The 18079-nt window shown below is 44.1% G+C and overlaps 1 protein-coding gene across 1 annotated transcript in view; it reads left to right on the plus strand.

Moving 5' to 3' along the window:
- Positions 1-18079, plus strand: part of ABCA12 (ATP binding cassette subfamily A member 12) — a 90507-nt gene that overhangs the window by 4571 nt on the left and 67857 nt on the right. Inside the window, exons 2-4 of the mRNA XM_052791744.1 lie at positions 62-155; positions 15155-15302; positions 17975-18063. Coding sequence (XP_052647704.1) covers positions 62-155; positions 15155-15302; positions 17975-18063 — 331 coding nt within the window. The remainder of the gene's footprint in view (positions 1-61; positions 156-15154; positions 15303-17974; positions 18064-18079) is intronic.

An 18079-nucleotide genomic window follows, 5' to 3' on the forward strand; every position in this document is an offset into this window, starting at 1 on the left:
AAGCTCTGAAACACATCAATACGACAAACGTAACCAATATATTTTCATTGCTGTTTTATAGGTATGGTCGTTCATTTTAATTTCCTGGCCTGTGGTTGTTTTCATAATCTTGGCCATTATCCGTCTCAAATTCCCTCCAGAACCACAGCCAAACTGTAAGTAACTGGTTTGTTTTTATGTCTTTGGGATTTAGTTCTCATTTTAGTGACTGATGTGTTAATTTGACATGTTTTGTTACTTTTACAAATTTGGTTCTTTGTAGTTTCCGGTGGAGATTTCCTTGGATGCAGCATGCTGTAAATAAAATGTCTGTGTTCCTCTGAGGTTGTTTGTTTGGTTTTTTTTTTCAAATTAGTTTTAAAATTAGAAAACAACTTTAAAGAACTGTCTCATCAAGATGCACTCAGATACTGCTGTTGTAGACAGCAATATAAATTTACATGATAAATTGAGGGACAAGAGGGCAGCTGGGGGAGATCTTACTCAGTAAAATGAATAAGGGCATAGGCTTCGAGTGGGATTATGAAGGTGAGGTAACAAACATGAGCTTGGTCAGCATGAAAGATTTTACCTTGTGTGTGCTACAGGCAAAAAGCTCCTGTTCAGGCAGCTTGCTACTAAGGCTCAGCTGAAGAGTGGTAACTTGTTTGGCTCCTGTGACCTGATGGTCTATGTGAGCCCTTTCTAGCAAGTCAGAGAGCAGCAATTTGGGTGGGTGAATAGTTGGTGGTGGTTAAATGGATAAAGAATTTACACAAGGTGGTTTTTGCTTGCAAGCCTTGCTTCCTGGGTCAGGAGAACGTGTCTACATCTCAGAGCGTGGCTGTGCCTGAATCTGCTCTAAAAAGCTTACACTGCTTTAGTGGGTCCTTATCACCATCAGAAGCGGCATACCCCCAACCCTGGCCACATTTGTTCGTGAAGTTATATGGTAAAACAGAGCAAGGAGTTTACACAGTTGGAAGCCTTTTTGCCTACCAAAGTGTTAATTTTGAGTTGGATCAAATCCCTGATTCTGCTCTCTGTGGCCTCAGAAGTGCAGTCCCAAGGGAGAGGGGAGAGGAGTGGGTGAAAGGACTGGGCCCTTCTTTTCAGTGATGGCCTACCTTTGTGTACCTTTCGAGCTGCACTCTTTGTTACCTGCTCATTAGAGGGGTTCCTTGCCCTTATTGCAGAGAGCCTGAAAGTGTACGCAAGATTCTTGCTTCATGTTGCACATCTAGTCTGCTGAATTACATCCATGTGCTGCAGCACAAAGCTGTGTGAAGAACTATTAGTGAGAGCCATAGTTTCCCAGCACAGGGTAGGAACAGGCCCTCAAAAATTACCCTTACTAAAAGATTTGCAACATCTGATTCATAGGAGAGACACAATCATGGATGACCTGCATCAGGGTGTCATCGACTTGACAAGAAGAAAGCCCTGGCATGGGCAATGTTGGATTTTTGTATTTGGGGCGAGGAGACTGATGCAGGGGGAGAGGAGGCAGACTCTGGCAGCAGTGAGGACAAGCAGTTGGCTTCCAGAGTTTGTAGCTATCATCAGATGTGTAAAATGTGGTTGTGAGGGATCTATACTTGATGATGTGTGCGCGCACTGGAAATGTTTGACCCACTGACGTGTGTGATTCTCCTATTAAGGCGTCTTTGTTTCTGTATGGTGTGTGAGAAAAGGACACATTGTGGCAAATACTGGATACACAATTAGGACAGCCCTTGTGCCAGAGAGCTTGCAGCCTAATCTGACTAAAGGTTTGTGTACCTCATGTTATAGACAGGGATGGAAAGCCAGAATAAGTGACTTTCTGAAAGTATCACAGGAAATCTTTAATGGAGAAGAACATTCTTGGTGTGTTAGGGTGGTCTTTTAACCCCAAGCCCATCTGCTGTCAGCAAAAGGCCTCTTTAGGCATGTTACATATTTCAGGTTTTCCCAAATTCCCTTGAACCAGTTGGAGCAGGCAAGACAGGACACGTACTTTGTGAAAACCCCAGGTGTTGCCAAGTGTGGAAATGGCTGTCTTCCCACGCTGCTCCATTGGTTGTACTTCCTGTCCCTGATAAATCAGATAAGATGAATGTCAAGAGAGCCAGCTGGATGGTAAAAAAAATTCTTTTACTCTACATGGCTATTAGTTTGAATGTGTATTTATTTTGAGCATGTTTGCTCTGGATGGTTGCATCTCTGAATTAATGGATTGAAAGGAATGTTCTTAGGAACAGCAAGTAGCTCCATCAGTTGTGCTTTGCAGGAAAGGGGAAGACTGGGCAGTATCGTTGGACTAGTTCCCTTTTCTTCCATAGATGAATTCTATTTTGGGACAAGTCTCAGTAAGTATGCGAGTAGGTGTCTATCTCTCAGAAGTGGATGATAGGAACTCTCTATTGCAAGAGAGGTTTTATGATGGAAAATAATGGTTGTGGTGTATTCTTGTGCTCCAGATGTTCAGAGACCATCTAAGAATCCCAAGCACATGGAGAAGAACGTTAACCAGAGCATCAAACAGCCAGTTTCTGCTGGCTAGTTAACTTTTCCGGTTAAGTAAGAATAGCCGCTTGACAATTACCTTCTTTTTTTGACAACTGGAAAAATGTATCAACTTTTTGCTTGAAAAGCAAGAGAGAAATCATTTCAGAATTTTCTTTTCTGATAGAAAAAAAGGGCAGGTGGACACATCTAGGAAAACTATTACAGGAGGGGGCTTTTTGTTCATTTTGAACAGGAATATAATCCACTTTATGCTGAGTTCCAGTGCCTGCCTTAAAAGGCACAATTGTTAAGTAGTGACAAGAAGCTGTTTCCAGGTCTGCTGTCAAGAGACTATTGCAGGTGGACAAAAGTCAGGAAGCACAGAATCAATGGCACAGAGATAGAATAAGCTACTCAAATGCTGAGTTTTGAAGCCTTAGAGATAACCCCAGAGAAGATCTTGGTCTGTAAGCTTATCTCATGTATTCAGGGCCACAGAAATATCATGAAATCTATTATTTGCTCAATTAAAACAGCTCAAATTTGAGGCGGTAAGTTCTTCTGAAAGATGTCTAATACACGTTCAATAGATTGAGGACTATGTAGAGAAATTACCTAGCAAATATCCGTCAAGAATGAACAAGTGGCAAGAGCTTTCTGCAAGATGCAAGTTGCTTGCTTTGAATTATGTTGTGTAGCACCTAATGCAATGGGAGCTTATGCCAGACGGAACTCCAAAGGGAAATGTCATGCCAAGTAAATGTCACCAGTGAAGAGGATGCTCATAGGAAGATTAAGAACTGAGGAAAACAAGGAGCTGATATCCATCTGATATATAATTTTCTTCACAACTAAAGTATCTAGTATCTAAGAGGAAAAAACCCATCTCTCTTCTTTCTCCCAGGCATCTGTTTGATTATGTATTTCCAGGTCAGCAGAGATCGTTGTCGGGAGAAATAAAAAAGAGATTTCTCCCTGCATACCCAGTTCCTGTGATGATCTGAGAGTCTAACCAAACAAAATCCCCATCCAACTTACTATGCACATCGCAGTCGTGGCTTTTGACCTTTTTATTACAGCCTTTGTATTTGCTAGGAGGCATTGGGATGTGTTTTGTGGCATACGTGTGGAATAGGAGGCTCTGGATTGGAAGCCTGCAGTGTGAAAGCCAGTGAACTGGGTTTGATGGTATCTTCCAGGCTTTTGTTCTTGTATCACCTGTTTTCTAGAGTGAGTAGGGACAAATGTCCCTTTCCATCACTACAGGTTTTTGCAAGGTATGGGAATTGTGTGTGAGATACAATCTGTCCCTCAGGGCTCAACCCACTCAGTCTACAGAGAAGCCCAATTACACTCCTGGCTTTAACTAGCACTGTCACACCCTGTCACGCCCTCCCCACCCGCTTTCTTCCTTTTCTGTTCTCCTTCTCTCCCCTCCTGTCAGTTTGACCTCATCATTATTCTTCATAGAAGCTCTCTTGGGTGTGGTTAGTTGTCCACTCATTCAGAAACTCTGCTCTATAGTGCTACAGAGGAGATGTGGTAGTAACCTTGCACTCTTGTTAGACCCAGGGCTCTGCTCCCCCTGGCTTTCCAAGGGACAGCCAGTGGGCTGTGAAGACCATGCCTCATTCATACATATTTTTCCTTCTTCATGGAAGGAAGCTGTGCTTTTGGATCTGGTCTTAAAATCCACCAGATTCCTTCTGCCAGGGAATTGGTTGCTTGAACTCTTCTCAGTGAAGCACATCTTACCCTTCATCTCTGCCCAGAATTTCCACCAGGATTTCATCACCATCATGGAGATGCCTGCTGGGTGAATTGCATTCACTCAGATATTTGTGATAGACTCAGTAGCAGAGTGCTCTGCAAGGCTGCTCTTTGCAGCCAATATTCTGGGGGAATATTGTAATAGTTGAGCACTAGACTGCTTGCCAGTACCAGCATAGCTGTTTAGGCCTAGTTTAGAGCCAGAACTGTGTGGCACAATACTACAAAGGAGCAGATACTCATAGTCTTCTCTTATTCTTGGCTCCAGTGGTCCTGGGAGAGGGCCCAGGATAGGAGGGTCTCTGAGCTACACTGCATTCAGTCTTACTGTGATCGGTAGCTAGGGTTTGAACAGGTCCAGAATTGGCTGGAAAAATCTGTATGAATCACAGAGCAGAGATCTGAGATGCCTTAGGAGAGAGGCTGCAGCTTGTTGTACCTGCAGATGGAGCTTTCCCGTGATTTCTGTGCTGAGCACTATTACCATGTTAGAGGTAACTGAGGCACAAGTTACCCTGGTCAGAGCAGTGTCAGAAAAAGAGGCAGGATGCTCTATATAGCTTAGAAGAAAAGGATAAATGCAGATAGTATCCCCTTTCCCATACCACCGGGAAAGGGGATAAGGCAGCTGGTCGTGATGGGTGGGAGGTGTCTGTTCTGCCAAGCACATGGCAGGCAGTACCTGTCACCCTCCATCCTTATCACCCATGCATGTCTCTGCCCCTCTGACTGTTGCAGCAGTGTGCTGGTAGATGAGTTCAGGGGGTTCCTGCCATGTGCATCTGTGTAGCTAAGGACCTCAAACCACTTTTAGCTCTGACAGTTCCCTGCCTCAGTCCCAGCGTGTTGCTCTGATGCAGAAACCCTTACACTAACTTCGTCCCACTGTTAACAGAGAAGGACCTTGAGCTGGGTTATTTCTCCATGTGAGTGATGGCTGTGGCTGTCAGGAGGACACATGTGACATCAGATGGCCACAGCACCATCCTTCCTCTGAGATACCATCCTGGAGATGAGGAAGCTCTGAAAAGATGCTTGCACTTTAAAGGCATTTGCTTCATAGTTGGAAGGACCTGAACTCATCTCTTTTCCCAGTAGTGTGGAAAAAATTAATAGGTTCCCATGCTAATTACAGGGAGTTGAGATGGTGGCTCACCTACACAGGTCACTCCATTCATTTGGGTAAGTCATGGGTATTTATGCGAGGCATAATCCACCCCAAGGGTTCAACCTACTCTGTATACACAGACAAGCACACATCAGGCTCCCAGCTCTCCTTCACCATTTGCCCATGATGGAGCAGCCCCACTCCTCATTTTCCTTTAGATTGCTTCATTTTCCTCCCCTTCTTTTCTGTCCATTTTTTCCTCTTTTCTACACGGCCCAACACCAGATTTTTGTCTGTGCTCAACTGCAGCATGATTAGCAAAATAGCCTCATCAGGTCCCTCCTTAGGCATCCTTACTTTGGTATGAACTTTTTTTTGTTTCATTTTGTTGTGCTGCCATTATGCCAGGGAGCAGACTGCCATATAGTGCTCTGTTTCATTGAAACAGTGCTGAAGGAGAGTATGATTATATCAACCGTCCCCACATTTGCTGGAATAGACATGTACATTGATCTCCTTACATACATAAGCAGTGCCCAGCCATACAGTTCCCTGCAACTTGCCCAAGCTTCCACTTAGCTCAGAGACCCATAACCTAAACAGAGTGCTGTGATGTTTATGCCTCCCTTTTCATGAATTTCCACACCTCCATTTCTTTTTATGGACTATTCCGCCTCGGGAGGTGTGACTGAAGGATGTTTAGAGTTGGAGATGGGAACTCCTGAGTTACCAGTATTTTTTCCTCCCCACTGAATTACATCAGGGCCTTGGGGCAGTCACTTAATTCTAATTGACTTCCTAAAGCATCTGAAGCCAGATGCTGGAACCTAGAAGTGCAGAAGTATTTTTCCAAAGGTGCTGAGCAGTTTGGCTTGGACTGAAGTTAGCAGTTGTTGATGTCTGTGTTTCTGGAAAGGAGGTCACTTTCGTTTAAAGAATCTTAACCTGGACTCTGGAGACTACCTGGAGGCACTCAGCATTGAAAGACATTGGTTTAGTAAACATAGCTTTTGTGCAAGTTTTTTCCAAGACTCTAGATATGGATTTAAGCTTTTAGATTTCAGCTTCTTGCTGGGAAACATTCTGACTCTCTTCTTAGGTCCTCTTTGTGCAGTGCCCTGGTGCTCATACAGACAAGAGCAAGTTGGCTGTATTACAAGAAGACCAAGTTAGCTTTGTCTGCATTAAACATTGCTTAAAAAAGCCCTGTAGGAAAAGGACTAGTGCACAGTTCCTCCTCTCTTGGTGTGTTTGTGCTTCAGGCAGTGCAGCACCCCTCCACAATGCAGTCAATCTTCAGTGCGATCCTTCCTCATCAGGTCTGCCCCTTCGTACAGACATCAGCTCTGTCATTTCCTCATCTTGACCTGAATTTGCAATACCTCTTAGAAGGTTTCCATCTCCCTTCCTTTGTTATTTGTGTTTGGTTTGGGGGTTCTTTCTTCTCCCATTACACCTCCTCCTTCTCCCGCTCCTTTGCAACTTTTATTCTCTCTTGTCTTTGTGATGTCCCTGATCAGTTTGTGAACGCAATGCATTCAGATTCAATTGCTGATTTTTAATTTATTAGACAAGGGGGTGGAAGGTGAAGGTGTGTGGGCAAGCAAAACTAGCTTGCGTAGTCTTAATAAGCATGGAAGTAGATGCTGTCTGCTGTGGGCCAGCCTTATTTGCAGAGCCCGAAATGCTCGAGGGAAGAATTAGGCAATGAAATGCTTCCTCCATTGAGGCCACTGACACAGGGAGGAGTATTATAGTGAGTTGTCTGCTGCTTCAATCTCACTGTCGTAGGCAGACAACTGAGGACATTGTGTTCTTGGGACACTTGAGAAAACAAGGATGCTGTTGCTGTAAAGATGAAAAATGGAAGCTCTTGAATCTCACCCAGCCATCACTGCGCATCTGGGGGGTTGAATGGAGTTATCTGGGGTCCTGCTGAGTTTTCATTTTGAAAAACAGGAGCTGGGTAATGGGTGTATGACTTGTAAATCAGGGTAGGCTATGTGGTACACAGGTGAAGTGATGTATCTGCAATAGATGCTCACAACAGCTTTTTGTTACTTAATGATTTGTATGGGGGAAATTAAAAAAAAAGTCAAATTAGAGTTGAGGGAAAGAAGGCCAAGGATGACACTGCTTAAAGCATAATAGGAAGGCAGTGGGGGAATTTGTGTGCTCCAGGGACAGTGAGACTTGGGCTAACACGAGGTCGTTATAATTAACGTGCGTGGTGCAGATCCCAGCTGGCAGGTTTCCCTGCACTGCATGCCATCTGGACCTGTGCTGGTGTGCACAGGCAGCAGTATGTTGCATCATATGTATTTGAGCTTACTGGGTGCCACCTTGCAGCATGAACCTGTCCTGATATGCAGTAGTGATGGAGGCTTGCAGAAGAACAAAAAATTACTCTGATATAATAGATACTGAGGCAGTTTGGTGTCTCGCAACTTGGGGGTAGGCTCAGGGAGTCTTTTCTTCCAGTGCTGTCTGCTCAACAGGTGAGATTGCGGAGGTGAATGGCAGTTCTGCTGGCTGGCCAAAAATAGGGTGAAAGAAATCGCCTGCTAGCTCCAGAGTGGTTTTAAAAATGGGCTTTGTGATATGAAAAGCAACAGTGTAGGGACAGTGCAATAGGGAGTGCAATACTGAACCATTAGCTCTGATCGAGCACAGCTCTTAAGTATGTGTTTAACCTGAAGTCTGAGTAATCCCATTAAAATCAGTAGGGCTAATTGCTACTGTGCTATGGGCTTTGGACACACTGAACAAGATTTGGGCTGTACTGCCAGGAACTGTAACGCTTGCTGCCCTCACCCCCTTTTTTTTTGCAACAAGCGTGGGACTTGTGTGGGCATTGATCTTGCAGGTGTGAAAAAGGTAAAGGAACGGCTCAGCTGGGATTCGCCTCCTGATCCTGCTCCCAGTAAAGACCTAGGTAACTAGGAACATGCAGGTCCTTTTCTCCAGCTTCAAGGTCAGAATTGAGTATCAGAGTGCATAAATGTCACAGCTATACACATGCCATGGCAATTAAATACTGTCTTTTTATAGATCAAGAGATAGGCCAGCTGGCTATTTGAGCCATTCTCCATGTGTTTAAAAAATACCCTGCTTCAAAATTAATCTTATCCCATAGATTTGATGATCAGGTTTAGTTTTTGGAGAGAGATCAAAAGTCCTAGCATTATTATAAAGCTTTCTACAAAAGATAGGCAGTGTAAGTTGTTATTCATAAGTAGATGTGAACAAAGCTGGAAAAGGGCGGTCGCATGTGGTTGAAGAGAAACAATATCAGTCATCATGTTATGAAACAGGCATGTTTGTCTTTTTGACTCTAACAAAGCAAAGGAATAAAGTTTAAAACAATGCTGTGTGACTGGGAAAGACTAGAAAGGAAGTGAGAAAGTTGTGTGTACAGAATATAGCTAAACATTTTGCTTAGAAAGTTGGAGCAGATCACCACAGCAGTAAAGATTTTCATTATATGTTTTGTGACTTCTTAGATAAATATAAATTACAGCTGATAAACAGTCAGAATTGCCACTCTGCTGCTGCTCAGGGATGATTGAGAGAGTGTGTAGGAACACAAAGCACAGAGTGTTCCCTTGGAAAATCTTGAAAGGTTTAACGTTTCTTCAGCCAGAAGCTGAAGAGGTTGAATCCAAGTGATCATACTTAATAGCCACTGACAAATCTATTTTTATGAATTTGTCTAATTCTTTTTAAAATGAATGTCTACTTTTCAGCATACACCACCCTGTGGCAGTGAGTTCCACGTTTTGGTAATTGTTAAAAAAGGTACTTTCTGTCTGTTTTGCCTCATGATCTCATTGTGTTTCTTTGTCCCTGTGTTGCGAGAGATGATCATTTACTCACCATTTTCATCACTGATCATGATTTTATTTATTTCTCTATCAAACCACTTTTTGGCCATCTTTTTCTTTGCTGAATAGTCCCAGTTATTAAGTCTCTTTGTATGATTTAGCAATGATTGAATGCATTTTCAATTAAACACAATACTTCCTAATGAAGTAATTTGCTCATTAATGCCTTTAATTCACCAGTGGGGGAGCTGAGATCTGTATGGATTTTTTATGAACTATGTAAGGAATATGGAAGGACTTAATGCATAAGGTATATGCAGTATCAGAGTGTGTGAAATCTGAAGCCAAGAGAATTTTTTCATGCCCAAGGAGTGGTAGTGATATGACACTGAACTATGGGTGGTTAGAAAGCAGAAAAACTCAGCATTCTTTTTTAAATTAATGGTAAAGGAGGAAGAAAATACACTTACTGTACCTAAATTTATTTAAGAAATAGCCATTCATAATGAAAATCCGATATCTTTGATATGAATACTATGGAATATGGATTTTGTTTGGTTTTTGCAGGATGGATGGCAGAGCTAGGGAGGAAGCCCTGAAACCAGAAATACAGTGTGAGCAGAAAAGGGAGAAGGAATGCATGGGTGATATTTTGCAAGCAAAAGATATGGTCTGCATAGCTCCATTATATTTAAGGGGATTTGCATGTTCAAATGACGGGGCTGCAATATATATAGTTCACGTCTGTCAGGGTAGCAGAGCTGAGACTGGGGAGTTGAGGGAAAGGAAGGTACTTAGCAGGACACTGAGTGAACTGGTTGCTAGTTTACACTAGAGACCACTGGCTGATATAAACCAGAGTGTAACCTGTACTGAGTTGATAATTTGAAAATACTGCCTATTTACTGTCCTTTGCTCTGGTGTGGATAATAATGGCTGCTATCCTACCAGCACTTACCTCCTCAGGGGCAGGCAGCCCTCACTGCCGCAGGCTGAAGGGGCTGACATTGGGGGCTGCGTTCATGGTGCTATGCCTGTGGTCCACTGAAACGCCCAATTCCTTGAAGTGAATGGTTGGACTCAGCTAATGCAAATGGCTGAAACTTCAGTACGATGAAAGCAGCAAAATCAATGTGGCAATGTAAAACATGGTCCTTTTAGATTTAAACATTTCGGTCAATTTCAATTAATCTTATAGATTGTAGTGAAATAGTAATTTTCATCTTTCTTGTATGAGATTTATTATTACCCTGACATTTTTCATCATTATTATACCAAACACCTTCACCTGAAGAAAACAAAATGTTTTGCTCATGTTGAAGGGAAGTATGTTGGAATTTACAACATTCAGGGAGGTAAGAGAAATTAATTTTCTTCATTTTGTTCCAAATGAAAGCAAATGTGGAAATGCCAGAATTTCCAGTGGCATGCATGTATTATAGGTATCTTGTGTTTATTATTACTGCTCTGCATGCCTTATTTCTTTTCAGCTCTTGCAGATGTGGCTGGCCTAGCTAGATGCTACTGAGCAGGGAGAACCAGCCAGCCCATGCAGCACTGAGCCCTTGGCCTCTTCTGCCCTTTGGGATGCCTGTCTTGTTTTCTTCAGGTTCAGCACCCTTCTTTCAATGGTGATAGAAAATCAAAGCTCTCAGTGAAAGGGGACAGCAAAATCCTCCGCCCTTGGGATTCTGCTGCTGGCAAACCCAGAAGTCAGTCTTTACTAACAGGATACAGATCTGGGCTCAGATTTTGGTTGCAGACAAGTCAGTTTGACCAGAAATATGCTGGGGTGACCTCTCAGCTCAGACATGGGATAGCAGTGGGTGCAGTGATCTCTCCCTCTTGGCTCATAGGCAGTGTAGTGGGACCCTCCAAAGGTAATTGTAGTTTTAGGAAATTAAGAGGTTTAAAGCTAAAGGCAGTGGGGAGAATGAAAAAACCTGTGGATCTGCTCTATCGTGTGATATGGGATCATAAAGTTGGGGACTACAGAGCTAGGGGAATCCATATTCCTTGGATATGGCATTGTCATAGACTTCAGTGGGAGAAGGAGCTGCCTCCTGCAGCATGTGGAAGATTGAAGGGATTCCCAGCAGTAGAAATACTACAAAAGTCACTAATGGTGGTAAGTGTTATGTTTCAGATTGTGAAACTATCCCCATCAAAAGACTGTCCTTTAAAATTTGCAAAGCGTTTACAGCTTTCCTTCAATAATGTTTCATAGCTAGTGCTTACGTTGTGTGCTAATGTAGTTGACGTGCTGGCTAAATCTCAGCCAAGGGAGGGACAGGTAGTTACGAATGTCTCCTGAAGCACTGAAAGGAGTCAGGAGCCAGCTTCCTCCCTGGCTGTCCTTGCAGCTGCGTATGGGGCTAACACGGGTAATGAATTTGTATGTGTGGGCAGAGCAGCCCATGTGGCTCTGTGGAGTCACGTCTCCTTACCACAAGCAAGTGGATGGAGGGCGGGAAGTTGGAGCAGGGAGCTCATTAATCTTTTGACTCACCTTCTCGTCAGTAAATTCCTTCCTTTGCAGGATGAGAGGGAGTTACAGGGAAGAACTCTGAGGCTACGCCATGTTTGTCTGGGGCTTGGACTCCCAAATCAGCCATGCTTCTTGCGCCACCTTACGCTCTGGCTCTGCTCTGATCTCAGGCACACCGGCCAGAGGCAGCATAGTCAGAAACTGAACTTCCTGTGGCTGTGCTGCTCAGCTTTTATTAAATTAAGTTGTTGGCCTCTGTGGCCCCTGAAGGACATGATTTTCAAGGCAGTATGAACAGAGGGACAAGTGCTTGGTTGTTCTGATGGTGGTGAGATTGACTGCTTGTTATCTGGGAGTGACAGACGTGTCACACCAGCCTGGCCACCCTGTTCTTGGCTCGGTGGGGCCAGTGCGTAAAGAAGGCAGTGTGAACAGTGTGGCTCCTTCAGCATCATTAGCTTGCCACACGAGAAAGCAAGGGTGGGATTCATCTCCCAGCGGTACGTGTCTGTGGAAGGGGTGCCTGCATCTGAACCAGGTCTTTAAACTTTCTTTGTTGTCAGTGGAGATCTCATCAATGCAGGCAGCAGAGCCAACGTAACAACTAATTTCATCCTGATGGATAAGCCTGTGTGTTTTTTGTGTGCTTGACGCAGAGCACGCTTGTGCTAGATGCTCAGGGTTAAGAACCAGCATAGGTCTAACTTATACCAAATGGGAATTTGGCTCAGACATTTCAGATTTTTCTGTGTCATGGTCTTTCTCAAAAAACTTCCTTAATTCTCTAATTGCTGTCAGAGTCCAGGCCTCTTCCAGAAAAGTCCTCTCTGGCATTGCCACTGCTTTTGTGCCAAGAACTTCATGGGGTTGCACTGGTTCATGCCTGCAGTGACTCAGTGATGGATCAGGCCCCATGGTTGTATCCAGGTGCCAGCAAACTACTCAACATCTGATGCGAGCTGGCAGAGCCTCACTTAATACCTCAATCGCATTGGGCCAATGATGTCTTCACAGGCATCGTGCCACCACCATGAATAGCAGCACTTCCAAACTTCAGGTCATGAATTCCTGTCTCTATTTTTCAGGCTGGTGTTTCAAAAGAAAAGAAGAGAAAGAGCTGGTATCATCACCGTGTTCTTACGCTGTACACCTCGCTTGTGATACAGCAACTGATTGTTTAATTGTCCACTTAGTTCAAAGTGTATCGCCTTTGAGTCCAATTTTAAAATCTTTTTATTGCTACTTATATCTCAAGGAAGTGTCTTCCTCTGCTCTGGATTCATCAGGTCCTCTTGCATAATTGTCTCTGTAAACATCTTGCATCTCTCCAGAGAAGACCAGTGCTCCCCAAGCTTCCAACCCCATCCTTGTGTTCCCCGCTCTGCTGTCCAGCTAGGAGTTATAGCAGTTTTAGCTGCTCCAGGTCTACTAAGAGACATGAGCTTAGATCCTGGCCCTGCTTGTCATTGATAGATGTGGATGGCAGTGGAGGGTGTAGCCGTTTCCCTTCTAGCTCCTACCTGTCTCACTTCATTGTGGTTATGCTCTCCATCGTGAACCTCATGGCTTCTCGGGTCTTTGAGGCTTCATTTTGGTAGGGATGCTGGTAAAGTGAGGTCTGTGGTGTGCATTTTTGGACTGGCATGAGTCAGTTTCCTGCATGGGAATGAGGGTGCCAGAGATCAGAAGGAAGATGAGGGAAAAATGCCATTTTGCAGGGTTGTAATTGGTGATCTCAAAGCGATATTTGCCAGACACAGCAGGGATATTCACACAAGGATGCTTCTAGATTAAAGTGCCTTACTCTAAAGTTTCCCTCATGGGCAGCAGACTTACTTAATTACACTTCAAAACCTTTAGAGTGACGTATGTTTGGTCCTTTGGCCCCGACACCAGAAGAACTGCCTGTACGGACAAGAGAGATCTTTTACTCTCCTTGGTGCTCCGTGATTACCAGGGGCTGGCTCAGCCTGCTGTGTAACTCCTGGTGGCTGAGGGGTGCCGTGAGTGTTGGGGGTGCAGTGAGTGCAGGTAGCCTTCTCCTCTGGCAGGGTATCTCCTTTAATTTTCTAGGGCAGTTCTGCACTGAGGTATACAAGGGAATCATAACAACACTCAAAATGGGTGCCTTTGACTCTGCAGGTCTCAGCAGTCCTCTGTGCCAGTTCCTATCTATCTGGCCCGAAGCAGTGGGAACTCCTGTGCTAAACCATGAGCTTTTGCATTTTGACCCCAAAATGCAGTGCCCACTCATGGGCTGTGACCAACTGTGCTGAGGAAAGCTCAAGAAAGTCAAGTCTCCTTCAGTGAGACTGACAGCCACGTACTCCACCTAACGCTGCCATCCCCTTTGGGAACATCGGGTTTTTGACCACTGCTATAATTAATAAATGTAGTAGAAATGTAGTAAGGTGTCCTTGTTGGAGGGGTTCGAGATAAAGCTGTGCCTGGGCAAGAGTCACAGGTCGTCTTTGGAGACTAAAGAGCAAGGTAATCAATTACCACAAGCCTGCCTGCAGGCCTTTTGTAAATCTGGCTCCTTTCCATAGTAGAAATAATAGCAATGTCCTTTGCCAGGTAATTTTCCAAATGATTATTTTAAATAATATGTTGCTGCAATCCAGCAAAAGAGTTTCGAGATTTATTAGAGCATTTGTCAATGAGAGGAAAAGCAGCCAGTGAACTCTGCGGGCTGGCAGTAAGCAGCACGGGGCAAGTGGCACATAAAATACTAAAGTCTCTAATTGCTCAGGTCCACTCTGTGTTTGCAGAAATTGGAGACAGGGACATACATCTCACCCCTCAGCGCTTGCTGCCAGCATCACAGGTCACCAGGCAGATGGTACGGGAGCTGCTCTGAGATGGCAGGAGACATGGAGGGGGTGGTGGTGATAATGGCTCCTCTCCCTTCCCTGGGCAGGTCTGCACAAAAAGCAAAGGAGGTTATCTGGTCCTGGATCCATTGCCCCTTCTTGTGGTAAAAGCTGAGACAGACCCCTGTTTTAGCAACCTGGCTTGAAACTGAAGATTATGGCTTTGCATAGAAACTGATCCAACCAAGCCTTGGAGAGCATGCTCTTATGGGTGCTTCAGGTTACTCTGGCTATGTGCCTGCTTTTATTTTATTTTACTTTTTAAAGGCAGAATTAGGATATTGTAAACCTAGGGTGCTTTTGTCATTTCTTGACTGTTTCTTGCATTTTGGAGCAGAGGGGGGAAATCTGCGGTTGCTTTGGGACTGACAGGTATCTTATAACCAAGTAGCTTGACTCTTTTTCCTATTAAGTAGCCTTTCATGGCTTTGTCAGTGTTGAGGAGGCGCTTCTAGTAGGATTTGGCAGATAGTGCTGCCAGGGTGGAGTGAAAGAGCCTCAGTGAAACTAAGAATCAGTCCTATGGTTTGGGAAGAGAAAATAGCACATACTGATAGAAACACATGGCAAAAAAGTGCATGTCCACATCATAATGGCATTTTCTTTCTCCTCCTTCCTCCAGGTTACCTTGCACCCCGAAACCTTCCTAGTGCAGGCTTCTTCCCATTCCTGCAAACTGTGCTGTGTGATTCAGATGCCAGATGTAAAGGCACACCGTACACACCAGAAGATCTGTTGCCAAGACTTAATGACATCTCATCTCTCAGACTGTAAGGGAATCTGAATATATCTGGGTGTTACAAGCTGTAAAGCAAAACTTGCTTTGAGGTGGCGGGAGCAGCCATGTGTGTCTGTATGTGCAAGTGTGTCCACAACAGATAGATCATCTCAGATATCTGTTATAACAGATACAGTCTCAGATTTCTGAACACTTAGAAATGAGAATATGGGCTGCAACATGGGACACTTTAAAAATGTCCCTATTAGGGACAGCTCTCAGTAATGTGTCACTTGATCCAGGCTTGATGTAGTAGAAGAGAATTTTAGTCCCTGAGAAAAATGCTTCTGCTCACCCAGATCAGAGCAAAGAAACTTTTTTTTTTTTGCATAATTGTGGCTTAAGTCCTGTAGGGTGTCAGTGGATAAGACTTGTACCAAGAGCAGCCCAGCATGCTGATCTGCCACTGTGGTGATTGGTTCAGGACACTTTAGGTGGAAGTAGCAAATGTTCTCCAACAGCTCTAGTTTGAGTTACACTTGTTCTGGAGTGACTGCTCTTTCAGTAGCTCCTCTGGGTGCCAACCAGAATGGGTGTCTTCTCTGCATGTCATCAAACACTGGGAAACAGATGAAAATGGGGAGACAATTTTTGCCCACAAAAGCATGTAGATTTGCAGCATGGAGCTGGCTGGCCATGTTTTGTTGGAATGTCGGTTCATTGAAATTGAAATATTCAGTGGAGGCATTTCAATTTCATTGATGTTCCAGTCAAAGCCAAGTAGCATTTGCTTTGAGACATGCCAGCCAGCGTTGTTTCTATGTCTTGTCTGCCTGGTTCTGGCACACCCCTGGGGAACATGTTACTCTGAGGCCTGGCTGTTTAATGGAGAGCTGAAAATCTGGGTGTCTCTCATACAAGGTCCCTGGTTGCTCATCTGTGCTTTCAGGTGAGAGGTTGCTTCATAGTGGCTATGTCAGAGCCTCAAAATCCCCTTTGGCCAGAGCTTGAGAGTCTGAAGAGGTAAGGTGGGGCCCATGCCTTCCACCGGAGAGTCCAGCAGGCAGGATGGGGGATCCTGGGGTTGGTGGCTCCTCGATGGTCCTCCTTAGTCAGTGCAGAGGAATGGGCATTTTCCCAGGCCAAGTCAATGGTCAGGATCTGTCCATTGATTCAAAAGAGTCTGGATGGCTAAATATGTGGATGACTGAAGTAATGCAAGGTGAATCCTAATCAAATTCAAGGTCACACAGCAGAAGAGGGCAGAGCCGCACAGAGACTGGATGCCTGGATTCACAGCTCTTTATTCATTTCCTCAGTGTCATTGTTTTTTCTGGGCATGTTAAACAATGCTTAATTTGGGGTATTGAAATGAAGAAATGGGAACTTCTATCGCCAAAGCTGGAGGTCTTCCATGGGTTTCAATAGCTACAAATCCTCCTTGCTTTCTGTTTTTGGTTTCTGTACAGCTGTTTAGGAAATAACTGTTTTTTCCTGCCAACTGAAAATCAAAGGATTTGGCCAAACTATAGCTCAAGTCACATGAGTCCTTAATAATCATCTTGACATCTATTGATGCTGAAAGTTGGCTGTATGTGAAGTATCACACAGCTATGTGGGTATACCTACCCTTGTGTGATCAATGTCAGCTTTAGAAATATATTGTGTTCTACAGGAAAAAACACCCAACTATTAAGTAGTCACAGCAAACCTAGCAGGATATAGCAGAGTATAAAACCTCAGCAGAAGGTTGACTGGATAGGGGAAAGATCCAGAAGCCAACGTGAATAGATGCAGCTCTGCCTCAGGAGCAGAATGACCATGGGTGAGTTTGTCATGAAGGCAAATTATTTGAGCTGTGACCCTTCACTGGATATATTATTGTGTAATATTCTAGAGTTTGTAATATTCAGCTAACCCAGACTGGGTTTTTTCCCCTCCCACTGTGCAACTCACTGAAGCTCTTATTAAACTGGTTTATAACTTGCCCTAAAACTGTGTCTTACCAGTGGCCAGCAGAGAAAATGAGGAAGGTTCTTATCTTTGAATCTGTTCCTTAGAAGCATTTGCTAAGGTGTGCAAGACATGCTCGCTTGAGATTTCCTTTAATAAAAGGGAACTAAGTACAAAAACTGAGCTCAACACCAACATCTTCCATCCTTTCTTTTACCCTGTAGTGAAATGTTTGGGAAGGATGAAGTAAGGTCCTGATGTCTTGAAGGATTTCTTGGTAGGGGCATGCAACCTGCTGTTATAGCTTAGAGCTGTTCCAGCTTACATCAAAGGCCTCTCTGCTCAGTCCAAGTGTCATTAACAGTCCCATGAAGTTCTGCATTGTTTCTTCTGCTGAGCATATGTTGGTGGAGAACAGAATAGGACTTGATAGAATGAGGCCGCCTTTCCAGAAGTGGGAATTTGTTTAAGATTAGACCAAATACATATGTCAAGCCTTGCCTGTCCTTGGTGTCCCTGCAGACCAGGCAACAATGTGGTCCCCTCCATCTGTTTTGTGTCTGAGAGCACTGCAATGTGCTTCCCCAAAATACATGCCAGGCCTCTAGAAGGAATCAGAATTTTGCACAATCGAAATTTCAACACACTTGCCATGCGTCATGGAGTAGTTAAGTGTAAACTCAGTCATAAGAAACTCTGTGAGTTGTTACAGGTGTCTTTTATTTTTGCCTTTTTTTCCTTTCTTTTTTTTTTTTTTCTTCCTTCCCCCAGTAAGCAGAGGAGCTCATTCAGTGCAGCCAAGGACAACCATCCATCACCATGGAGTGCACAGGTTCCTAAAAGCAGGAACGCTTCACTGGGTAGGTTATTCACTGC

Source organism: Harpia harpyja, chromosome 7, assembly GCF_026419915.1.
Source record: "Harpia harpyja isolate bHarHar1 chromosome 7, bHarHar1 primary haplotype, whole genome shotgun sequence".
NCBI classification, from domain to species: Eukaryota; Metazoa; Chordata; class Aves; order Accipitriformes; family Accipitridae; genus Harpia; species Harpia harpyja.